At 42.9% G+C, this 27,202-nt stretch overlaps 1 protein-coding gene across 5 annotated transcripts in view; it reads right to left on the bottom strand.

The window, feature by feature from the left end:
• LOC115166051 (kazrin) overlaps positions 1 to 27,202 on the bottom strand; it is a 213,488-nt gene that overhangs the window by 69,704 nt on the left and 116,582 nt on the right. The window contains exon 1 of one of the 5 annotated variants that reach the window (XM_029719686.1): positions 1,304 to 1,711. The exons of the other annotated variants lie outside the window; for them this stretch is intronic. Within the exon in view, the coding sequence (XP_029575546.1) occupies positions 1,304 to 1,334 (31 nt within the window). The 5' untranslated portion in view covers positions 1,335 to 1,711. Of the gene's footprint in view, positions 1 to 1,303; positions 1,712 to 27,202 lie in introns of those variants that run through there. 5 annotated transcript variants of the gene reach the window in all.

Here is a 27,202-nt window from a genome sequence, read left to right as displayed (position 1 = left end):
GTTAGGCTCTCGGAAGCAATGAATACCGTTGAACGTGTTTGTTTGTTTTGCTTAGGCGGCAAGAATGGTGTCAGCGACCACACCCTGTGGCTAAACCAGCAGGAATTACTAGATATATGTTGTCACTGCACAGCTGAGTATGTTACTCAACCTACTAGCAACGCTATTGGGACACTCCAATAACCATTATAACTGCCACCCTAAACAGTATCAGCCTCAGGTGGAAGCAGTGGGGATTCAAGTACAGTAGCTAATGAATACTATGCTCTGCCGGTTAGCAGATAGCCCCTATATGGATGGCACTGAGCTGATTTTGGCCTGCATGGTTTGGAATTGATCAGAGGATTGTAAGCAGATCTGACCAGGTCAGTCCTGAAACAGAGGCGTTCATCCACTGAGGACTACAGTACCCATGAACCATCAAAGTTTAAAATGTACGTGACCTATAGACAATGCTGTCACACACTGAAATACACAGAGCGTAAAATACGCATTCACTCTCAGAGAAATGTGAGCTCAATAACCCTAGATGCAGCACTGTTAAAAAAAAATTTTTTTAAACAATGCTGCCTTCATGATTCAGGCACAAACACAAATGTACCGTTGTTACGAGAAATTCAGACACATTGCTGTACAAATAACCAAGAACAACACTGAGTCACCTATTCACTAACCCATGACAAAAGGTCTTTAGAAAACAAAAAAACACTGCCTGAAAGAAACGCCTTCACTAAACAACCCACAATGAATTCTGCCGGTGAATTGCAATTAGACAAAACTCATTCAACCATATCCAAACTACGTTTTTTTATCATGTAAAATGTGAAGATATTCTACCAAGTTGGTGTAGGTACACCTTGTTGTCAGTCAGCCTGACACAACTACAGTTTGTTTTAGTGTTGACGTTGGCTCTAGGGTGGCATAGTTCACTCCCATGTTCAAACAACAACAAGCCGTGAGGTCATAGCTAGGTAAAGTTACTGAAAGGTTCGACAATGAGTGGCAGCCGGCAGGTGACTGAACATCCCACATGAGATTTTTACCCACATGTGAACTCACTGTTTCTGAGTTTTAATCATACACAAACACAAAAGCACAAACAGTGCTTAAAAAAAACAGTCCCACAGGTCTCCGCTGCAGCCCACCATTCAAAACAGTCAAAATTCCAGGCCTCACCAAAAGCCTCAGTCACAAGCTCCATTCCAGTGTCAGTGTCACTTGAAGCTTTTGGCTAAAGGCTACTAGTCAGGGAGAGCGATGACAAGCAGCCACTCTTCCACTACTCCACTCCTCCTCCACTCACCAGGTTTCCCCTCCTCCCTGTCCGACTTCATCCCCTCCTCACAGGAGAGTTTTCCCAAGGATTCCACTGTCAGGTCTGGGCTGGGAATCTCACAATAGACAACAGGGGAATCTGAACAACACTCCTCAGGCAAAAAACACTCTTCTTCCACTGCACTGTGTCCAGGAAATCAGGAAATACTTCCAAAGATTGTCCCTCCTTCTCTCTTTTTCTTGCTCTCTATGAGCTTCTTTCTCTTTCTCGCTCTCTTTCTGTACCTGTTCTAAGAGACTCCCACAGGTTTAGAATTACATATTCCATTCCTCCCCTCCCCCTCTGTTCCAATGCTTCACTGGGGGGTGGAGCTAACTAGAGCTGTCACTATTTTCCCACACTACTGCAACACACACACACACACACACACACACACACACAGGTTAGGGGAGGAGTTATGGCAAGGTGCGGTCTTGTAGTAGGCAGGTGAGAGCGTCAATGTGTGTGTCCTCTCACGCAGGTTGGCCAGGCAATGTAGCTCAATTAAAACAGAGTGGGTCTACAAGTTGCTCTCAAGAACCCAAGGAATTCTGCCTTATCCCAAGGGTTCTCATCTATAAGCACTGCTTACCAGTGGGACCATGTGAACTACAATCCCAATGCTCTGTTTTAACATTTAGAAACGATGTGGTTTTCGAAACATACGGAACTTATCTTATTTCTTTGTTTATTTTAAATAAATAAAAATAGGGGGTAGATCAGCTTTAATATTGCAGATAGATTGTAGCTTCCATCAGTGTAAGTGCATAATGTTTTTGTAAATACACACGCACACACATACATATAGTACCAGTCAAAAGTTTGGACACACCTACTCATTCCAGGGTTTTTCTTTATTTTTACTATTTGTAGAATAATAGTGAAGACATCAAAACTATGAAATAACACATATGGAATCGTGAAGTAACCAAAAAAAAGTGTTAAATAAAGATCTTATCTATTTTTGCTAACTTTCTATTAAAATGTATTGGAGTTAGGTCATTTCTTTCTTTTGGGATATGTATACCGAGTATGTCCACATCCCTGTCAGAACATTTTACTGGTAAACTACACAGTAATGTAAAAGTTATATTTTTTGGGGGATCCAACACGTAATATAGTATACTTATCATAATTTGGTTTTAATCCAGAGAGGTTAGAAAAAGTATCTAGAGCCTCTATGGGGCTGTGGAGGGATGCAAATTGTGGATCAGTGCACAATGGCACCTTTGTTTTTAAGCCCTGGATTTCTAACCCCTTGATATTATTGTTGGATCTGATTTTAACAGCTAACATTTCGATGGCAATAATAAATAGATATGCTGATAGTGGACAACCTTGTTTCACTTCTCTTGACAGTTTTAAACTTTCTGAGAAGCAGCCATTATTTACTATTTTAGACCTAGGGTTACTATACATGACTTTAACCCATTTTATGAGATATATATAGATATATAAACTCCAGTCATACTTTATCTAAGGCCTTTTCAAAGTCAGCTATGAATGCCAAGCCTGGTTTCCCAGATTTTTCATTGCGTTCTACCAGTACTTATGCGTAGTCTTATATTATCTCCAATGTATCGTCCATGTCAAAAACCTGTCTAATTAGAATGAATAATATCTGACAATATCTTTTTAATTATATGCGTTAATAATTTTGCTACAATTTTTGCATCACAACATTGAAGTGTAAGAGGCCTCCAATTTATTAAATGGACTGGATCTTTATGGTGTCAGAGGAAGGCCCTAAAAATTGTCAAAGACCCCAGCCACCCCAGTCATAGACTGTTCTCTCTACTACCGCATGGCAATCAGTACTGAAGTGCCAAGTCTAGGACAAAAAGGCTTCTCAACAGTTTTTACCCCCAAGCCATAAGACTCATCAAATGGCTACCCGGACTATCTGTATTGTGTGCCCCCCAACCCCTCTTTTACGCTGCTGCTACTCTCTGTTTATCATATATGCACAGTCACTTTAACTATACATTCTTGTACATATGTACATACTACCTCAATTGGCCCGACCAACCAGTGCTCCCGCATATTGGCTAACTGGGCTATCTGCATTGTGGCCCGCCACTAACCCCTATTTACCCTACTGCTACTCTCTTTTCATCATATATGCATAGTCATTTTAATCATATCTACATGTACATACTACCTCAATCAGCCTGACTAACCGGTGTCTGTGTGTAGCCTCGCTACTTTTATAGCCTCGCTACTGTTTTTCGCTGTCTTTTTACTGTTGTTTTTATTTCTTTACTTACCTATTGTTCACCTAATACCTTTTTTTGCACTATTGGTTAGAGCCTGTAAGTAAGCATTTCACTGTAAGGTCTACACCTGTTGTATTCGGCGCACTTGACAAATAAACTTTGATTTGATTAGATTAGAGTGTCTAGTTTGAGAAACAGATCAAATCAAATCAAATGTATTTATATAGCCCTTCTTACATCAGCTGATATCTCAAAGTGCTGTACAGAAACCCAGCCTAAAACCCCAAACAGCAAGCAATGCAGGTGTAGAAGCACGGTGGCTAGGAAAAACTCCCTAGAAAGGCCAAAACCTAAGAAGAAACCTAGAGAGGAACCAGGCTATGAGGGGTGGCCAGTCCTCTTCTGGCTGTGCCGGGTGGAGATTATAACAGCACATGGCCTAGATGTTCAAATGTTCATAAATGACCAGCATGGTCAAATATTAATAATCATAGTAGTTGTCGAGGGTGCAACAGATGCCTCACAAGTCCTCAACTGGCAGCTTCATTAAATAGTACACGCAAAACACCAGTCTCAACCTCACCAGTGAAGAGGCGACTCTGGGATGCTGGCCTTCTAGTTCCTCTGTCCAGTGTCTGTGTTCTTTTGCCCTTCTTAATCTTTTCTTTTTGTTGGCCAGTCTGAGATATGGCTTTTTCTTTGCAACTCTGCCTAGAAGGCCAGCATCCCGGAGTCACCTCTTTCAAAAACAAGGGCATTTCTAAGTGACCCCAAACTTTTGAATGGTTGTGTAAATCTTACTAGGTCAGGAAGGGAACTTATCTTTCATATCAGTGAGAAATAATCTTTCAAATAAAAAATACACACTTCTGTAGAAGGTTTTTACAGATCCATAAGGCTGTGTGCCTCTAACCGACAAAATACACCTCCGCTACTCTTACGGTGTTCGAGCCAGTGTTTTGAGCATGCTAGATAGTTAATTAGCACAGGTGGTCATCTCTGTCTTCCGTCAAACATGGCAGATCTGCTTCTAGCTCCGAAGAAACTTTGCAGTATTTTGTTTGTTTTTATTTCTTACATTATTAGTCCAGAAAGTTTTTTTGTGTTATTACATACAGCTGGAAATAACTTTTGGATATCAGAGCGACGGTAACTCACCAGCATTAAACCAGGATTACAACTTTCCCGAATTGGATCCTTTGTTCGTACCCCCCAGGGCAATTGAACTTATCCATGGGGCTTCTCATAGACAACGTCGGCAGAGGAGAGGTATTCGGAGTGGACTTGTAGTCCGACTCAGGAGGCGTGTACACCATCCACCGCTTCCAAGTATATTACTCGCTAATGTTCAGTCTCTGGACAATACAGTAGATGACATCAGGGCGAGGATCTCCTTCCGGAGAGACATCAGGGACTGTAACATACTCTGTTTCACAGAATCATGGCTCTCTCCGAGTATTGTCCCCGTCCATACACCCAACTGGGTTCTCAGTGCATTGTGCAGACAAGAATAAAGAAATCTCCGGGAAGAAGAAAGGCGGGAGTGTATGTTTCATGATTAACTACTCATGGTGTGATTGTGATAACGTACAGAAGCTCAAGGCCTTTTGTTCACCCAACCTAGAATTCCTCACAATCAAATGCATTACCTCCCAAGAGAATTCTCTTCAGTTATAGTCACAGCCGTGTATATTCCCCTCAAGCCGATACCACGACGGCCCTCAAGGAACTACACTGGACTTTGTGCAAACTGGAAACCACATATCCTGAGGACGCATTTATTGTAGCTGGGGATTTAACAAAGCAAATTTTTAGGAAAACGCTACCGAAGTTCTATCAACACATTGACTGTAGCATTCGTGCTGCTAAAACACTTGACCGCTGCTACTCCAATTTCCAATATGCCTACAAGGCCCTCCCCCTCCCTTCCTTCGGCAAATCAAATCATGACTCCATTTTGCTCATTCCTTCCTATAGGCAGAAACTCAAACAGGACGTGCTCATGCTAAGGTCTATTCAACGCTGGTCTGACCAATCGGGATCCATGCTTCAAGATTGTTTTGATCACGCGGACTGGGATATGTTCCAGGTAGCCTCAGAGAATAACATTGACGTATACACTGACACGGTGACTGAGTTAATCAGGAAGTGTACAGCGGATGTTGTTCCCACCGTAACTATTAAAACCTACCCAAATCGGAAACCGTGGATAGATGGCAGCATTCGCGCAAAACAGAAAGCACGAACGACCGCATTTAACCATGGCAAGGTGACTGGGAATATGGTTGAATACAAACAGTGTAGTTATTCCCTCTGTAAGGCAATCAAACAGGTAAAACGTCAGTACAGAGACAAAGTGGAGTCGCAATTCAACAGCTCAGACACAAAACGAATGTTGCCGGGTCTACAGACAATCACTGATTACAAAGGGAAACCCAGCCATGTCACCGACACCGACGTCTTGCTCCTGGACAAATCAAATCAAAATCAAATCTAATTTTATTTGTCACCTGCACCAAATACAACAGCTGTAGACCTTACAACCCCCTCAAAAATAAATTTCCCTGTATCACTTGATTTACACAACATGCCTACCACTTAGAAGACGCAACATATTTTGTATTGTGTAACAAATAAGAAATAAGACAAAAAAACTGAAAATTTGAGCGTGCATAACTATTCACCCCCCCAAAGTCAATACTTTGTAGAGCCACCTTTTGCAGCAATTACAGCTGCAAATCTGTTGGGGTATGTCTCTATAAGCTTGGCACATCCAGCCACTGGGATTTTTGCCCATTCTTCAAGGCAAAGCTCCTTCAAGTTGGATGGGTTCGGCTGGTGTACAGCAATCTTTAAATCATACCATATATTCTCAATTGGATTGAGGTCTGGGCTTTGACTAGGCATTTAAATTCCATTCCAAGACATTAAAATGTTTCCCCTTAAACCACTCGAGTGTTGCTTTAGCAGTATGCTTAGGGTCATTGTTCTGCTGGAAGGTGAACCTCCGTCTCAGTCTCACATCTCTGGAAGACTGAAGCAGGTTTCGCATAAGAATTTCTCTGTATTTCACTGTGGGGATGTTATTCTCGGGGTGATAAGAGGTGTTGGGTTTTCGCCAGAAACAGCATTTTCCTTGATGGCCAAAAAGCTCTATTTTGGTCTTATCTGACCAGCATACCTTCTTCCATATGTTTGGGGAGTCTCCCATATGCCTGTTGGCGAACACCAAATGTGTTTGCTTATTTATTTCTTTAAGCAATGGCTTTTTGTCTGGCCACTGTTCCGTAAAGCCCAGCTCTGTGGAGTTTGCGGTTTAAAGTGGTCTTATGGACAGATACTCTAATCTCCGCTGTGGAGCTTTGCAGCTCCTTCAGGGTTATCTTTAGTCTCTTTGTTGCCTCTCTGATTAATGCAGTCCTTGCCTGGTCTGTAAGTTTTGCTGGGCGGATCTTATTTAGGCGCTTCATAGCAAAGGGGTTGAATACATATGCACACACCACTTTTCCGTTTTTTTTTTTTGAATTTACTGAAACCAGTCATTTTTTTCATTTCACTTCACCAATTTGAACTATTTTGTGTATGTCCATTACATGAAATCCAAATAAAAATCAATTTAAATGAAACAACAAAATAGGAAACAAAATAACAACAAAATAGGAAAAACGCCAAGGGGGATGAATACTTTTGCAAGGCACTGTACAGAGTCAATGTGTACAGAGTCAATGTGTGGGGGCACCGGTTAGTCGAGGTAATTGAGGTAATATGTACATTTAGGTAGAGTTATTAAAGTGACCATGCATAGATAATAACAGAGAGTAGCAGCAGCGTAAAAGGGGGGGCAATGCAAATAGTCTTGGTAGCCATTTGATTAGGTGTTCAGGAGTCTTATGGCTTGTGGATAGAAGCTGTTTAGAAGCATCTTGGACCTAGACTTGGCGCTCCGGTACCACTTGCCGTGCGGTAGCAGAGAGAACAGTCTACGACTAGGGTGGCTGGAGTCTTTCACAATTTTTAGGGCCTTCCTCTGACACCGCCTGGTATAGAGGTCCTGGATGGCAGGAAGCTCAGCCCCAGTGATGTACTGGGCCGTACGCACTACCCTCTATAGTGCCTTGTGGTCAGAGGCCGAGCAGTTGCTTTACCTACCAGGCAGTGATGCAACCTGTCAGGATGTTCTCGATGGTGCAGCTGTAGAACCCTTTAAGGATCTGTGGACCCATGCCAAATCTTTTCAGTCTCCTGAAGGGGAATAGGTTTTGATGTGCCCTCTTCACAGCTGTCTTGGTGTGCTTGGACCATGTTAGTTTGTTGGTGATGTGGACGCCAAGGAAATTGAAGCTCTCAACCTGCTCCACTACAGCCCCGTCGATGAGAATGGGGGCATGCTTGGTCCTCCTTTTCCTGTAGTCCACAATCATCTCCTTTGTCTTGATCACATTGAGGGAGAGGTTGTTGTCCTTGCACCACAAGGCCAGGTCTCTGACCTCCTCCCTATAGGCTGTCCTGTTGTTGTCTGTGATCAGGCCTACCACTGTTGTGTCATCAACAAACTTAATGATGGTGTTGGAGTCGTGCCTGGCCATGCAGTCATGAGTGAACAGGGAGTACAGGAGGGGACTACGCACGCACCCGAGGGGCCCCCGTGTTGAGGATCAGTATGGCGTATGTGTTGTTACATACCCTTACCACCTGGGGGCGGCACATCAGGAAGTCCAGGATCCAGTTGCAGAGGGAGGAGTTTAGTCCCAGGGTCCTTAGCTTAGTGATGAGCTTTGAGGGCACTATGGTGTTGAATGCTGAGCTGTCGGCAATGAATACATTCTCACATAAGTGTTCCTTTTGTCCAGGTGTGAAAGGGCAGTGTGGAGTGCAATAAAGATCGCATCATCTGTGGATCTTTTGGGGCGGTATGCAAATTGGAGCAGGTCTAGGTTTTCTGGGACAATGGTGTTGATGTGGGTGAGTGCTCAAGCTAAACACTTTCTTTGCCCGCTTTGATGATAACACCGACGCGGCCCGCTCCCATGGACTGTGGGTTCTTGGTCTCCATGGCCAACGTCAGTAAGACATTTAAACGTGTTAACCCTCACAAGGCTGCCTGCCCAGACGGCATCCCTAGCCGGGTCCTCAGAGCATGCACAGACCAGCTGGCTTTAGATTTCGGACATATTCAATCACTCCCTATCCCAGTCTGCTGTCCTCATTTGCTTCAAGATGTCCACCATTGTTCCTGTATCCAAGAAAGCAAAGGTAACTGAACAAAATTACTATCGCCCAGTAACACTCACTTCTGTCATCATGAAATGTTTTGAGAGGCTAGTTAAGATCATATCATCACTACCTTACCTGACACCCTAGACCCACTTCAATTTGCATACCACCCCAATAGATCCACAGACGATGCAATCGCCACCGCACTGCATACTGCCCTATCCCATCTGGACAAGAGGTATACCTATGTAAAAATGCTGTTCATTGACTATGGCTCCATAGTACCCTCCAAGCTCATCATTAAGCTCGGGCCCTGGGTCTGAACCCTGCCCTGTGCAACTGGGTCCTGGACTTCCTGATGGGCCGGCTCCAGGTGGTGAAGGTAGGAAACAACTCCTCCACTTCGCTGATCCTCAACACAGGGGCCCCACAAGGGTTAGTGCTCAGCCCCCTCCTGTACTCCCGGTTCACCTATAACTGCATGGCCACGCATGCCTCCAACTCAATAATAAAGTTTGCAGATGACACAACAATTGTAGGCCTGATTACCAACAATGACGAGACAGCCTACAATGACGAGACAGCCTATGATGACCTATAGGGTAAGTGAGGGCCCTGGCGGAGTGGTGCCAGGAAAATAACCTCTCCCACAATGTCAACAAAATGAAGGACCTGATCGTGGACTTCAGGAAACAGCAGAGAGAGCACGCCCCTATCCACATCGACAGGACTGCAGTGGAGTAGGTGAAAAGCTTGAAGTTCCTCGGCGTACACATCACTGACGATCTGAAATGGTCCACCCGCACAGGCAGTGTGGTGAAGAAGATGCAACAGTGTCTCTTATGGATAGGGGGCAGTATTTGTTATGGATAGGGGGCAGTATTTTCACGGCCGGATAAAAAACGTACCCGATTTAATCTGATTATTACTCCTGCCCAGAAACTAGAATATGCATATAATTATTAGCTTTGGATAGAAAACACTCCAACGTTTCTAAAACTGTTTGAATGGTGTCTGTGAGTATAACAGAACTCATTTGGCAGGCCAAAACCTGAGAAGATTCCAAACAGGAAGCGCCCTCTCTGACCATTTCTTGGCCTTCTTGATCATCTCTATCCAAAACAGGGGATCTCTGCTGTAAAGTGACACTTCCTACGGCTCCCATAGGCTCTCAGAAGGCGGTAAAAAGCTGAATGATGTCTTTGCAGGCCCTGGCTGAAAAACATTAGCGCATTTAGATAGTGGTCGATCAGAGAACAGAGACTGGAGGCGCGTGCATGAGGCGACACCATGTTTTTATTCTTTCGTCTTTGAACAAAAACAACGACTCCCGGTCGGAATATTATCGCTTTTTTACGAGAAAAATAGCATAAAAATTGATTTTAAACAGCGGTTGACATGCTTCAAAGTACGGTAATGGAATATTTAGACATTTTTTGTCACGAAACGCATCGGGCGCGTAACCCTTCGTCACCCTTGGATAGTGTCTTGAACGCACAAACAAAACGCCGCTATTTGGATATAACTATGGATTATTTTGAACCAAACCAACATTTGTTATTGAAGTAGAAGTCCTGGGAGTGCATTCTGACGAAAAATGGGTGTCTGATTATTTCTGGCTGGGTACTCTGCTGACATAATCTAATGTTTTGCTTTCGCTGTAAAGCCTTTTTGAAATCGGACAGTGTGGTTAGATAAAGGAGAGTCTTGTCTTTAAAATGGTGTAAAATAGTCATATGTTTGAAAAATGGAAGTTTTCGGATTTTAGAGGAATTTGTAATTCGCGTCTAGATGTAAGAGGTTAAAATAATGTATGAGACTGTAACACAATTGATATGGTAGGAGAAAATCCAAAGATCCCATGCTCTTACAATGGAAATCTTTGGATCCTATGCAATTCCAGCTCCCAGATTGCAATTCCTATGGCTTCCACTAGATGTCAACAGTCTTTGTTCAAGGTTTCAGGCTTGTTTCTTCCAAAACGAGGAAGAATTTTGGTACTGGGAGTCACAGTTGGAAATCAGTCTGTGGGCGCACGACGAAGAGGACACGCACTTGCAATTTTTTTTATTTTTTGTTATTATTATTTCTTTTTTTACCCCTGTTTTTCTCCCCAATTTCGTGGTATCCAAATGGTAGTAGTTACAGTCTTGTCTCATCGCTGCAACTCCCGTACGGACTCGGGAGAGGTGAAGGTCGAGAGCCATGCGTCCTCCGAAACACAACCCAACCAAGCCAAGCCACACTGCTTCTTGACACAATGCCCATCCAACCCGGAAGCAAGCTGCATCAATGTGTCGGAGGAAACACCTGGCGACCTGGTCAGCGTGCACTGCGCCTGGCCCACCACAGGAGTTGCTAGTGCGCAATGAGACAAGGATATCCCTGCCGGCCAAACCCTCCCTAACCCGGACGACGCTGGGCCAATTGTGCGCCGCCCCATGGTCCTCCCGGTCATGGCCGGCTGCGACAGAGCCTGGACTCGTACCCAGAATCTCTGGTGGTACAGCTAGCACTGCGATGCAGTGCCTTAGACCACTGCGCCACTCAGGAGGCCCTTAATTTTACTTTTCTATTGAACAGACTTCTTTCCGTATGAAATATTATAGTTTAATTACATGTTAGGGTACCTGAGTCTTAATACAAATGTCAAACTACGTTTCTATTTAACAAAGTTTAGCGGTAGCTTTTTGGATTCCTTTGTGTACATGTTGAACTCAAATCGATGGCGCCAACTAAACTGACTTTTTGGGATATAAAGAAGGATGTTATCTAACAAAATGACCATGCATGTTGTAGCTGGCACCCTTTTGATTGCAAATCAGAGGAAGATTTTCAAAAAGTAAGTGATAATTTAAATCGCTATTTGTGATTTTATGAAGCCTGTGCTGGTTGAAAAATATGTTGATGTGGGGCGCTGTCCTCAAACAATCGCATGGCATGCTTTTGCTGTAAAGCCTATTGTAATTTGGACAATGCAGTTAGATTAACAAGAATTTAAGCTTTTAACCGATATAAGACACTTGTATGTACCTAGATGTTTAATATACATAATATTTACGATTATTTAATTGAATTGCGCGCCCTCCAATTTCACCGGATGTTGTCGACAGGTGTCCCACTGACGGGATGCCTAGCCCTAAGGTTTACATACTGCTTTACTCATTTCATATGTATATACTGTATTCTATTCTACTGTATTTTAGTCAATGCCACTCTGGCATTACTCGTCCTGATATTTATATATGTCACACCCTGATCTGTTTCACCTGTCTTTGTGATTGTCTCCACCCCATTCCAGGTGTCGCCCATCTTCCCCATTATCCCCTGTGTATTTATACCTGTGTTCTCTGTTGCCATTCGTCTTGTTTGTCAAGTCAATCAGCGTTTTTGTTCTCAGCTCCTGCTTTTCCCAGTCTCTCTTTTTCTCGCCCTCCTGATTTTGACCCTTGCCTGTCCTGACTCTGAGCCCTCCTGCCTGACCACTCTGCCTGCCCCTGACCCTGAGCCTGCCGATCTGTACATTTGCCCCACCTCTGGATTATTAACCTCTGTCTACCCTGACCCTGAGCCTGCCTGCTGTCCGGTACCGTTATCCCACCTCTGGTTGACTGACCCCTGCCTGCCTTGACCTATTGCCTGCCCCTGCTGGATTATTAAACCATTGTTAATTCAACGTGTCTGCATCTGGGTCTTACCTTCATGCCTGATAATATATTTCTTAACTCCATTCTTTTACTTTAGATGGGTGTATATTGTTGTGATTTGTTAGATATTACTGCACTGTTGGAGCTAGGAACACAAGCATTTCGCTACACCCGCAATAATATCTTGTAAATATGTGTATGTGACCAATAAAATTTGATTTCTAAACAAGCACTGTAACATGGAGATATAGCAGTGTTGGAACACTAACCCTAACCATATAAAGGTGTGTGGTAATTTAAACTTTTTAAAAAAATGTTCTTGCTGATATGAAAGATGCGTTCCTTATGTTTCCAAAAACGTACCGAAAGTGACGCATGTTAATGTTCAGAGCGAGCGTCAATACCTTCATGTATAGATGCTAAAGGTAGTTAAAGTCTATGAAGGGCCTAGTCTACCAGCTGCCAGTGTGCCAGCTGCTACTGCTAGTGCCACTGAATGAATTTAAAATATCGATGGGAGACTCTGTTACAGAGGAGTGTAAATGCTTTTTTAGGCTGGATCATGTTCTTGTATTGTATTGTTGTATGTTTTAATTCTGTAATGTATTGATTGTTGTTGCCTTCTTGGCCAGGTCTCCCTTGAAAAAGAGACTCTGGGTCTCAATGGGCTTTTCCTGGTTAAATAAAAGGTTAAATGAACAAATAATACAGCTCTAATACACACACACACACACACACACACACACACACACACACACACACACACACACACACACACACACACACACACAGGTGATGCTGCTCACATAATGGCCAATATTGGACACAAGTGTGCTCAGCTAGGCGACTTTGGATCAATATGAAGCAGTGAGCCTTAAGAGATGTACACTCACAAATCTACAGTAGATTAGTGGTTCAACAACAGAAATTATAGAGGACATCACTAAAGGATTTACACAGGATAGATTATTCAAACAGTAATGAAATACTATACAGACTAGCTGAACATGTGTAGTCCCCCATTCACACACAGTACAGTCCCACCAACAGACATCCATTGCTTTTTTTCATACTGCCAACATGTGTGTCAGCAACACTGCATCCAGCCTCCACAGAACGTGGGCCATTTCGATGCAGGCATCTCAGCACCGCTATAAAGGAGGCCCAAACCAAATAAACTGTTGTAGTGTGTTGTTGTCTGTGCATAATGGGCAAAGTGAGGAAATTGAATACTGCCGGCTGAAAGGGGGGGGGGGGGGTTGTTCAGCCTTGCTATCCCCAACACCTCGCCCCGCCAAGCACAGCTGATATGCTACTGATTAAAGTGGAATTCATTGGAACAAATACCTGCTTTCTGGGGGACTGGGGGAGTTGGGAGGGGATGCTCTGTGCTGATTTTACTCTGTGATAATGCCCTAGGGGGCTGAGGAGATATGGAGGAGGAATGCTAAGGCCCAGGATGTCAGACCAGCAGAGACTACCTGGATAAGAAACAGTGGAATTCATTGGAACAAATACCTGCTTTCTGGGGGACTGGGGGAGTTGGGAGGGGATGCTCTGTGCTGATTTTACTCTGTGATAATGCCCTAGGGGGCTGAGGAGATATGGAGGAAGAATGCTAAGGCCCAGGATGTCAGACCAGCAGAGACTACCTGGATAAGAAAAACACATTTTAGTTGTCCATTGCAAAACGTTTTAAGTTGCGTGCCCTGAACACAAACCGGTTGTATTATGGCTACGGGGTCTGGGCCTCAACACTGAAAATATATTTCTAAGTAGGTCATCCTGGAAAGTGGACAGGGCATACAGTGCATTCGGAAAGTATTCAGACCCCTTGACCTTTTCCACATTTTGTTACGTTACAGCCTTATTCTAAAATTGATTAAATTGTTATTTTTCCTCAACAATCTACACATAATACCCCGTAATGACAAAGCAAAAACATGTTTTTAATTTTTTGCAAAAAACCCCCCTGAAATATTACATTTACATTAGTATTCAGACCCTTTACTCAGTACTTTGTGGAAGCACCTTTGGCAGTGATTACAGCCTCAAGTCTTCTTGGGTATGACGCTACAAGCTTGGCACACCTGTATTTGGGGAGTTTCTCCCATTCTTGTCTGCAGATCCTCTCAAGCTGTGTCAGGTTGGATGGGGAGCGTCGCCGCACAGTTATTTCCCGGTCTCTCCAGAGATGTTCGAAAGAGTTCATGTCCAGGCTCTGGCTAGACCACTCAAGGACATTCAGAGACTTGTCCCAAACCACTCCTTGCATTGTCTTGGCTGTGTGCTTGGGGTTGTTGTCCTGTTGGAAGGTGAACCTTCGCCCCAGTTTGAGGTCCTGAGCGCTTTGGAGGAGGTTTTCATCAAGGATCTCTCTGTACTTTGCTCCATTCATCTTTCCCTCAATCCTGACTAGTCTCCCAGTCCCTGCCGCTGAAAAACATCCCCACAGCACGATGCTCCCAGCGGTGTCTGCTTTCCTCCAGATGTGAAGCTTGGCATTCAGGCCAAGGAGTTCAATCTTGGATTCATTAGACCAGAGAATCTTGTTTCTAATGGTCTGAGAGTCCTTTAGGTGACTTTGGCAAACTCAAAGCAGGCTGCCATGTGGTTTGTACTGAGTAGTGGCTTCTGTCAGGCCACTCTACCATAAAGGCCTGATTGGTAGACTGCTGCAGAGATGGTTGTCCTTCTGGAAGGTTCTACCATCTCCACAAAGGAACCCTAGAGCTCTGTCAGAGTGACCATCGGGTTCTTACTCACCTGCCTCTCCAAGGCCTTTCTCCCCCGATTGCTCATTTTGGCCGGGCCAGCCAGCCAGCTCTAGGAATAGTCTTAGTGGTTCCAAACATCTTCCATTTAAGAATGATGGATGCCACTGTGTTCTTGGGGACCTTCAATGCTGCAGAAATGTTTTGGTACCCTTTCCCAGATCTGTGCCTTGACACAATCCTGTCTCGGAGCTCTACGGTCAATTCCTTCGACCTCATGGCTTGGTTTTAACTGTGGGACCTTATATAGACAGGAGTGTGCCTTTCTAAATCATGTTCAATATATTGAATTTACGACAGGTGGACTCCAATCAAGTTGTAGAAACATCTCAAGGATGATCAATGGAAACAGGATGCACGTGAGCTCAATTTCGAGTCTCATTGCAAAGGGTCTGAATATTTATGTAAATAAGGTATTTCTATAAAAAAAATATATATACCTATATATATTTTTTTTGTTTTGTCATTATTCGGTATTGTGTGTAGATTGATGATGGAAAAAAATATTGAATACATTTTACAGTAAGGCTATGTTGTTACAAAATGTAGAAGAAGGGAATACCAAAACACAGAGGACGACAGTGGGGTAAGTTGGGCTATTTAGTTCATTCAGCATAACTCCGTCAAGGGAAATATAGTACTGGTTCTAACAGAGATATCTACATATATTTCAGGATCTTGTGGATCCCAGGAAAGAAATAATCATGTAAACATTACAGTTTTGAAAACATAGCTTGTCCCAAAAAGTGGTCTCTTGGCACAACTTACCCCGGGTATGGAGGAAGTTGAGCTGCGGGACAGGGTCAGTTAAGTCGAATAGACATTTCTGTACTGAATGAAATATTACCACATCTTTTTTAAAACCATGTCTATCTTTATTTCCCAAACACAATTCAACACAATTTTTTTAGATTTTAATCAGGGGTTCGATCAAAAATTACTTTACAATCGTTTCGTTCTGAAATAACCATACTTTTTTTCATCCCGTTCCACTGTTCCACCAGCAAAATAAAGTTCTTAACTAGTTTCGAACCAAAAAAATGGTTTATATAGTTCATTTCTGTTCCTTTTAAACCTCTGAAATATTTTTTTTATATATATACCGAGCTTGACATTAAATTACTTCACCAACCAGTGCGGATAGAGCAGCTTGCTATGGAGCGAGCAAGCTATAGTTGTTTACATGTATTGGATAGACATTGTTGGCATGAGATGCGACTGAAATTTTGCAGGTGGGGAAAGTGCGAGAGAGGGTAGAGGATGGAGCTTGGCTTGAACTGCTGGGCATTTTATTATGACATGCATTATCTGAATTAGGCCCACAGAATTATACCTACAGAGGAGCGGCTTCTATGATGAAACTTTGAAAAGTATTTGAACTTCTGAGAGTTGGCTTATCGTTGGACCAAAGCTAACTAGCTAACAAACTTGTGTGTGCAGAGCGACAGCAGAATTGAAATGAAAACATGTCTTTCCTTTTTGTAGGTAATAAATCCATTGTGAAACATGATAACTATTGTATCTTTAACTAACATTGAAGAAGTGAATCCATTCTTCTCTAATAAAAAATTCTCTCTTAATGGTTACATTAATTGTGTAACCTGTCTACATAACCTGGTTCAAGTATTCATGACATTACCCTGAGGAAGGCACAGTGATGCCGAAATGTTGGTAAATACCCATTAAATTGCTGGGAGATTATACAAGGAGTGTGCGACTTTCTTTATTTTGATAGTCAGGCCCGGACACTCATGAAAATGGATTGCTAATCAAGTCTGCTGGGCATACTAATTAAAAGGCATTTAGTTGGCATGCGCCTGCAATTTACACTGCACTAAAAGGGCATCAGAATGTGCATCGGCGACAACGGGAGAACAGTGAGCATTCTCTTCAGGAAGCACTGGGCTCAGCACCAGTGAACAATGCCCAAGGCCTGTGTCTGGAGTAGAGGTCGGCCGATTATGATTTTTCAACGCCGATACTGATACCGATTATTGGAGCACCAAACGGCCGATACCGATTAATCGGACAATTTTTTTTTATTTTTTATTTGTAATAATGACAATTACAACAATACTGAATGAACACTTATTTTAACTTAATATAATACATCAATAAAATCAATTTAGCCTCAAATAAATAATGAAACATGTTCTATTTGGTTTAAATAATGCAAAAACAAAGTATTGGAGAAAAAAGTAAAAGTGCAATATGTGCCATGTAAAAAAGCTAACGTTTAAGTTCCTTGCTCAGAACATGAGAACATATGAAAGCTGGTGGTTCCTTTTAACATGAGTCTTCAATATTCCCAGGTAAGAAGTTTTAGGTTGTAGTTATTATAGGAATTATAGGACTATTTCTCTCTATACGATTTGTATTTCATATACCTTTGACTATTGGATGTTCTTATAGGCACTTTAGTATTGCCAGTGTAACAGTATAGCTTCCGTCCCTCTCCTCGCTCCTACCTGGGCTCGAACCAGGAACACATCGACAACAGCCACCCTCGAAGCAGCGTTACCCATGCAGAGCAAGGGGAACAACTACTCCAAGTCTCAGAGCGAGTGACGTTTGAAACGCTATTAGCGCGCACCCGCTAACTAACTAGCCATTTCACATCGGTTACACCAGCCTAATCTTGGGAGTTGATAGGCTTGAAGTCATAAACAGCGCAATGCTTGAAGCATTGCAAAGAGCTGCTGGCAAAACGCACAAAAGTGCTGTTTGAATGAATGCTTACGAGCCTGCTGGTGCCATACCACCGCTCAGTCAGACTGAGCGGTGGTAGGCTCAGTCTGACTGAGCCTACCACCGCTATTAGCGCGCACCAATGGGAAATTGGTGTCCAAAAATACCGATTACCGATTGTTATGAAAACTTAAAATTGGCTCTAATTAATCGGCCATTGCGATTAATCAGTCGACCTCTAGTCTGGAGTGTGGCTGGATACATAGACCATGTGGGTTAGCAATAGCTACTGCTAACAACATGCATTTTCCTACACAACATTGCGGGTTTATGCTAGCTACTGATATTTCCATACACAACCTGGTGGGGTTACGCTAGCTACTGATAACATTTCCATACACAACCTGGTGGGGTTGTGCCCAATACTGCTAACAACATGCATTTTCATACAACCTTGTGGGGTTATGTTAGCTACTGCTAACATGTACAATCACAATGGGATGTGGTGGCTCAAGACATAAAATAGACATGTTGTCATACTGTAGTAGGCCAACAAAATACATTTGACTGCTTACTTGTGTGCAAATGTGTGTGCAGGTGGTGTCTTCACTGTAATCTATGCACTCTGTATTCACATTGAAGTATCTCCAATTATGTCAGATACAATTTTGACCTCAATGAGCACATCTACACTATAGAGGTCAGATATGAAATGAGCCTCTCTCCCCTCAGTATGTAAATATATGTAAATTTCTACATTCATTTGAAAACTGTGGCGTGGTTACTATACTAACGGGTGCTCTCACACTGTTGAGTGCTGTTGAGGCACACTTGGGTGCAGTGGCTGGGATGGAGAGAAGAATGATACAGCATTTCCCTGTCCTTGCCCATCTGTAAGGTCAGGCTACGTACCAATTACATACACACACAAACTTGCAAGCAGGCACACACACACACGCGCGCACACAATCTTTTGTAGACCTAGAGGTGATGAGCTGAGAGCACAATCCCTTAAATGAAAATCAATGCAAGCAGCCAATCTGTTTTACTGCAAAGTCTGTTTACACAATGACTTTACAGGACAGTAGCACTGCCAAGCCCTGCCAAGAAGATGTCAACTGAATCTCATTGTGTGTGTGTGTGTGTGTGTGTGTGTGTGTGTGTGTGTGTGTGTGTGTGTGTGTGTGTGTGTGTGTGTGTGTGTGTGTGTGTGTGTGTGTGTGTGACTCTAAGCATTTGTGTGTGTATGTAAATGCCCTATGTACATAGCCATTGAACATTAGTCACTTTAATTATGTTTACATACTGTTATACCTACTTCATATGTACAGTTGAAGTCGGAAGTTTACATACACCTTAGCCAAAAACATTTAAACTCAGTTTTTCCTGAAATGTAATCCTAGTAAATATTCCCTGTCTTAGGCCTGTTAGGATCACCACATTATTTTAAGAATGTGAAATGTCAGAATAATAGTAGAGAGAAGGATTTATTTCAGCTTTCAGCTTCCCACAATAAGTTGGGTGAATTTAGGTCAGGTTTGGTCAGGTAACTGAGTCAGGTTTGTATGCCTCCTTGCTCGCACACACTTCTTCTGTTCTACCCACACATTTTCTATAGGATTGAGGTCAGGGCTTTGTGATGGCCACTCCAATACCTTGACTTTGTTGTCCTTAAGCCATTTTGACACAACTTTGGAAGTATGCTTGGGGTCATTGTTCATATGAAAAACCCACAGCAATGTTCCAACATGTATTGGAAAGCCTTCACAGAAGAGTGGAGGCTATTATGGCAGCAAAGGGGGGAACAACTTCATATTAACGCCCATGATTTTGGAATAAGATGTTCGATGAGCAGGTGTCCATATACTTTTGGTCATGTAGTGTATATACAGTATCTTCGGAAAGTATTCAGACCCCTCAACTTTTCAACATTTAATTTCGTTACAGCCTTATTCTAAAATGGATTAAATAAATAAAAATCCTTAGCAATCTACACACAACACACCATAACAAAAAAGCAAAAACGGGTTTTTAATTTTTTCCTGCACCCCAAAAATTTAATAAATACCTTATTTACATTAGTATGCATACCCTTTGCTATGAGACTCAAAATTGATCTCAGGTGCATCCTGTTTCCATTGATCATCCTTGAGATGTTTCTACAACTTGATTGGAGTCCATCTGAGGTAAGTTAAATTCATTGGACATGATTTGGAAAGGCACACACCTGCCTGTATAAGGTCCCACAGTTAACAGTGCATGTCAGAGCAAAAACCAAGCTATGCGGTCGAAAGAATTGTCCGTGGAGCTCCGAGACAGGATTGTGTCGAGGCACAGATCTGGGGAAGGATACCAATACATTTCTGCAGCATTGAAGGTCCCCAAACACACAGTGGCCACTATCATTATTCAATGGAAGAAGTTTGGAACCACGAAGACTCTGCCTAGAGATGGCCGCCCGGTCAAACTGAGCAATCAAGGGAGAAGGGCCTTTGTCAGGGAGGTGACCAAGAACCCGATGGTCACTCTGACAGAGCTCCTCTGTGGAGATGGGAGAACCTTCCAGAAGGACAACCATCTCTGCAGCACTCAACCAATCAGGCCTTTATGGTTGAGTGGCCAAACAGAAGCCACTCATCAGTAAAAGGCGCATGACAGCCCACTTGGAGTTTGCCAAAAGACACCTAAAGACTCTCTGACCATGAGAAACAAGATTCTCTGGTCTGATGAAACCAAGATTGAACCATTTGGCCTCAAAGCCAAGCTTCACGTCTGGAGGAAACCTGGCACAATCCCTACGGTAAAGCATGGTGGTGGCAGCATCATGCTGTGGGGATGTTTTTCAGCGGCAGGGACTGGGAGACTAGTCAGGATTGAGGCAAAGATGATGTTCATCATAGCCCTTGTTGGTTTTTGCAACTGCTCTCGAAGAAGCTTTCAAAGTTCTTGAAATGTTCCGTATTGACCGACCTTCATGTCGTAAAGTAATGATGGACTGACATTTCTCTTTGCTTATTTGAGCTGTTCTTGCCATAATATGGATAAGGCTTTCCTCTGTTTACTAACCCTACCTTGTCACAACACAACTGATTGGCTCAAACGCATTAACAGGGAAAGAAATTCCACAAATTAACTTTTAACAAGGCACACCTGTTAATTGAAATGCATTCCAGGTGACTACCTCAAGAAGCTGGTTGAGAGAATGCCAACAGTGTGCAAAGCTGTCATCAAAGCAAAGGGAGGCTACTTTGAAGAATCTCAACTATAACATTTATTTTGATTTGTTTAACACTTTTTTGGTTACTACATGATTCCATATGTGTTATTTCATAGTTTTGATGTCTTCACTATTATTCTACAATGTAGAAAATAGTTAAAAATTAAGAAAACCCCTGGAATGAGTAATTTGTCTGGTACTCTATATGTGCCGGACTCTGACATTGAAGGTTATAATATTTCTATTTTTCTAAATTAGTTATTTTTATTTTTGGGATTTGCGTGTATTTTTTGGTATTTTTAGGTATTACTGCACCGTTGGTGCCAGGAACATAAGCACTTCGCTTCACCCACAATAACATCTGCCAAATATGTGTACGTGAACAACACAATTTGATTTGATTTGTATGTGCTCTGCTGTGTGTGTGTGTGTGTTGATCACGGCAGCTCTCAAACCTGTGGCCGGAAAACAACACAGTGGACATCTCTTTAAAGCTTGTCTCCCTGTCACCTGCACCGGCTAAATGACACTACCGTCCCGAGGAAGGGCTTGTCAACACGTACAATGCACCTGTCAGTGGCAAACATACATCAAATCCCTCTTTACCCACTATACCGTTTCTCCAACCTGGCCAACCAAACTTCTTTGAGATTAACACAGGCCTGTTTTCCTTGGTTATTTGCTCTGGGAGTAAATCCATCCTCTTGCAATCTTCTAATGTGGAACCACCATTGAATCTTGTTCCACGTTAGCAACAATCTACCGAGCATGCCAAAACAGCCCTCCAAGATGGCATTTTTTTTCTAGCATGTGTCAGTTCTACACACTCCATCTCTTTGTTAATTATCACTCCCTCATAAGAAAGGGGCATGCATTTGGCTCCATTGCCTGCTGACCCATGTAATTTTAAATGGACAGGCAATAGACTGGTCGGTTGTTTAGCAACAAAACCGTTATGTGTGCAACTATGGGGCAAAACAGATGGGTTGGCTTAGATTGTTGACAACATGTCAACTATATGTCGTCTCCAATATTTACTGAAAACATAAATACATTTGCACAATGAGCACTTGTTTCTCAAATAAATTGTTACAAATGTATGCCATATTAGCATAAACACCTCAAAACAAGACATGGTATCAAGGATAACATAAAACTAGCTGTAATGAGCCACCTACGATTCCCCACATGGCAGCTTCTTGTCATTGTTGCTAGTCATCTTGCTGTTCAGAATCACAACAGACCACCTTCTGCCTCATTGAAGCACGTGCATCGTTTTGGTGGCGTTGCCACCTAACCCGTCTATGACAAACACGTCAAAGGATACTTCATCACTCTTAGGGTCCGCCAGGGCTAACTGCATGGGGTGAAGAGGAATGCACAGGTCCCAGACCTGTTGGAACCTCACAGTTGGTGATTTCCAGACAAATAACTGGTAAAGGTGGGGTAGGATTTACATCTGAAGGTGAAAAATAGTACTAGGATAATATCTTTGTGTCTGTGTCTTGTGAGCAGACGCGAGTAAAACAAAAATGTAATTGTTGAGCCATATCAGTTATCCCTGGCTTTCTTTCTCTCTGGTCTCTCTCACTCTCGTCTTCTCTCTGTCTCCGTATCATCTCCTATATTCCTGTACTTCGCCCTCCCTCTCCTTCTCATCTCCTCCTTAGCCCATGCCGTTCTCTCTCTCTCTCCCTCACGCTCCATCCTTTTCTCTCTCTCATATGCTCTATTCTTCTCCTTCTCTCTCACTCCCTCAGTCTATATATCCTTCTTTCTGTCTTTCATTCAATCTATATCCAGCTCGCTCTCCATCTCTTTCTTTCTCTTGCTCTGTAATCAGCACAGGGGAGCCCTAATCCAGCCATGCGCCTCATCGCAGCTGCCACTCAGCCAAGCTGCCAGACTGCCAGCCGCAAATCCAGCCCCTGCCACCCCTGCCATCCCCACTGCCGTCACCACACGTCACCCAAGATTAGCTGCCAAGGGCCATTTTAACAGCCACTTGAAGTGCAGGGAAGAAAGGAAGAAGAGAGGTATTAAGAGTAGAATTGGCCTGTCTGTCTGTAGTGTGTGGGGGCAAAGCGTTGCACAAAAGAGGGAGGGGGAGAGGGTGAGGTAGAGTAAGGTCAGAGCCACTGACTGGACCGGATGGCCATGTTGCACACAGACAAACTGACAGAGAACTTAGAACTGACAGACGGATGGATGGACAGGCGAATGGATGGACAGACAAATGGACAGATAAACAGATGCTGGGATGCAGGCACACACACAAACACACACCACATAGTGCTCAATGTCAGAGTTCACGGCCTCCAATGGAGAGTAATACCTCAACCTTGTCTTGACCAGACAGGGAGGACGACCTCTTACATCAGGGTTCACCTTTAACCTTTGACTATAGTCTTCCAGTCTCATTGGGTTCTAATACCATCTAGTGCCATGTAACGCCTGGTGTCTATTTACGATCGGCTGAGGACACACAGGCCGATGCATTGTGACTGGACACTTTTCACTAGATATTAATGATGAGTTTCAATCACACTGGAGGTAGATATTACTGCCGCAAGGCAATTAAAATGCCATTCCCCCACTGACTGGCTATATGAGAGGACTGGGGCGGGGTAGACTATGTGGCACATGTCAACATGTCAAAAATGTTAGTACTCAGCAAAGTCTCTCTCTCTCTGTATGTACAGTATATGTATGGTACTTTGGCAGGTACCATACTCTGAGCTATCCTTCCCCTCCCCTCTTTCTCTTTCCCCACTTTCTCTCTATCTCTCCCCTTTCTTTTGCTCAGAGTTCCTCCACTACCTCTTACTTTCTACCTTACCATTACAGCATGCAGATAGCATACAAGGGTCAGTGGCCTTCCATAGAACTCACACACTTTAATGTGCAGATGCAGCAGCTGTCTCCTAGTGCTACAAAGCTGCCAGTTTAAGGCCCTCCTCCTCTCTCTAAGGAGAAAGCAAAGGTGAGACGGGGAGAGAAAAAGAAGGCGCAAGAGACAGTGGAGGGGGAGAGATAGGAAGAGAAGGAGAGAGTGAGAGAGAGGAAGAGGAGAGAGCGAAGGAGAGAGAGTGTGAGAGAGAGAGAAAGAGGACGAGAGAGAGAGTGTCAGTGCATGTCCGTGATGAATTTGCTGATACCACGGCACCCTGTTCCCATTCCGAGGAAACTCACAGTGATATATGATGCCTTTGCCGCTGTGTGTGTGTGTGTTTGTATGTGTGTTTCCCTGAGCTTGCACGTTTACAGCACCCCGGACCCAAAATGAATACAGCAGCTGGGTAAAGCTGCTGCTGCTCCTGCAGAGGGGTGTGTGTTCCCGCGTGTGTTCTTTCATATGTTTTTATGTTTACATTCTTATGAGTGTGTGCACTCGTAGCCAGCTTGATATGGCCTATGCTCTACAAGGACGCAGGCCTGTACACCACACTACCTTGCTTCAGTTGTGACAATAAATCACATCAATAACACATGCTCTCTGTAGAAAATGGGAGGTACAGTACAGTATATAGGTACCCCAAAGCATTGACCCAAGGTCAGTTTTACTCATTACCTCATAAAATATGCAATTTGGTATGGTACACTCATTCTAGACCCCCTCACAGTACAGTTGATGCAACCTTGCACTGACAATAATACAGGTTTACAAGACCTCTCCTTCCTCTGGAGGCCGCCAAACTATATATGCATGCTATTATCTTCTCACAATAGAGATATTGCCTCACATGCTGGTCACAAACCAAACAGTTACCACCATTGTCATATAATTTATAAAATAATTTATTTAGTCTGGATAGCTTTAAGCAGTATGTAGATGCAAGCCTTGTCTTTAAGATCCTGCATGGTCTTGCCCCTCTACCCCTATGCCGGCATAACATTCTCAAGGAAAGCACCTCCAGTATAACAAGGGCAGTAACTAGAGGCGATTACGTTGTCCCTTTTCGACACAGTATAATCGGCCAATCGGCCTTCTCTGTTAGAGCTATAATATACTGGAGTGCAATGCCCATGGACTTGAGAAGCTGCACTGATTATTGTACTTTTACATTTGAATTGAAAACATGGCTCAAATCTATCCAAACCTGTACACATGAGTTATCTGTGGTTCCTCATATTTAAGACGACAGTTGATGATAGTGTTGTTGTTGTTGTTAGAATTATACATGATATATTATTGGATGTACTGTATTTGTATTTTTTATTGTTTTAGTGTGTATGTGTATTGTGACTGTGTAATTGTCCTTAGCTGCCCTGGGACTACGGGTGCAAATTAGCTTTTGGCCAACCCTGACACATTTACATGGATGTTGTATTATTGTAATATTGATATTGATTAATGGGCATTGTCCCCTATAAATAAATAAAACAAACAAACTAGCAGTGAGCATACAAATATTTACACATGTTAAGTTTGCTGAAAATAAACACAGTTGACAGTGAGGTGACGTTTCTTTTTTTGCTGAGTTTACATTAAATATATTCACGTCACCAAATAATGGATTAAAATGCACTGTTTTGCAATGAAGGCCTACAGTAGCCTCAACAGCACTCTGTAGGGTAGCACCATGGTGTAGCCGGAGGACAGCTAGTTTCCGTCCTCTGTGTACATTGACTTCAATACAAAACATAGGAGCCTTGTGGTTCTCACCCCCTTCCATAGGCTTACACAGTAATTTTGACGCCCTCCAACCTATCACAGCTCTTGCAGCATGAATTGACATGTTGTCCACCCAATCAAAGTATCAGAGAATGCATCTAGTACTGAAAGCATAAGACACAGCTAGCTAGCACTGCAGTGCATAAAATGTGGTGAGTAGTTGACTCAAAGAGAGAGAAAGATAATAGTTGAACAGTTTTGAACATGTTAATTTCTTCAAAAATGAAGGAAAAGCAGAGAGAGAGATATATATTTTGTTGTATTTTCTTTCACATTCACCTACTTAGCTAGAGATTGCTAGCGATTGCAGCTAGCTTTAGTTTAGCCTAGTCAAACACCCGGCTCAAACAGAGAGGGATGCTATGTTAGCTAGCTGTCTATGTCTATCCAACACTGAAACTCTTCCAAGCCAAGGTAAGCTTTTGGTTTTATGAAATGTTTGCACCAGGGCCTGCCGTTGTAACTGCTAAACTGCTTGTTGCTGACTGTACACTTTACTGCATGATTGTAGTGGGTTTACTAACGTGTTAGTTCTAGTAACTATGTTGAATATGACGTTAATATGGTGACAACGGTGTAGGCTGTGTGTAGCGGTTAGCGGTTATGATATGAAGGTTTGGTTTGGAAAGTTTTTTTTCCTGGTCACAGACAGCTAATGTGTTGTGCACTGAAGTCCACAAACAAAGGGAAAAAGTGAGAGGAGGAGAGTGCGTAGATGCGAGAAGAAAGAATACAACAATCAAAGGGATCATGCTGTTTGTATGTGGCTGCTATGAAAGTGAACTGTGTTTGCGTGTGATCAGGGGTGTATTCATTCCGTCAATTCTGTTGAAAAATCTTTCTTAAGCAGAAGAAAACAAAACGAAACGGGAAAAAACATACCTGAATTTTTCCAATAGAAACTATCGCTTGCAATTGATGGACTAATGACTACACCCTAGATCAGCTAGATGCAGGCAAGAGTATGCAAGGCGGTATTGAATGTGTCAATGTCTGTCACCTTGATTTCTCCCATTTCTCTTGACCTGTGCACCTACGTTGTAAACTTCCATTCATAGGCTAGGTTGTAGCAACCTCATGATGGGTATAGGGAAAATTGAAGTATCATGTACTAGCCCAAACCTATCAATGTTACATTAAGCTGGGTGAATGGAATATGAATGACAGTCATCCAGTGTGCTGCAAAAGAAATAAGGCCATGCTCGTAAAAAAATAATCATCCTCCCTCATCTTAAACGGCACCTACAGCCACTGCTTGCCAGTTACTTCCATTTCAAATTATGTGGTTTGTAAGAGTTGGCATGCTGGCTGTTAAGAAGCAATTAACGTTAGCTATAGCGGTTAACTTAGCTAGCTGGCTAGCCGACAATTACTTAAGTCAAAGCCGATCCTCCACACAACAACAATCTTGCCATTCCCTTCTATTTTAAATCCTGTGGTTTGTAGCTAAAAGTTT

The sequence above is a fragment of the Salmo trutta genome, chromosome 28, assembly GCF_901001165.1.
Source record: "Salmo trutta chromosome 28, fSalTru1.1, whole genome shotgun sequence".
Classification (NCBI taxonomy): domain Eukaryota; kingdom Metazoa; phylum Chordata; class Actinopteri; order Salmoniformes; family Salmonidae; genus Salmo; species Salmo trutta.
This window is presented reverse-complemented; position numbering and strand designations above follow the sequence as displayed.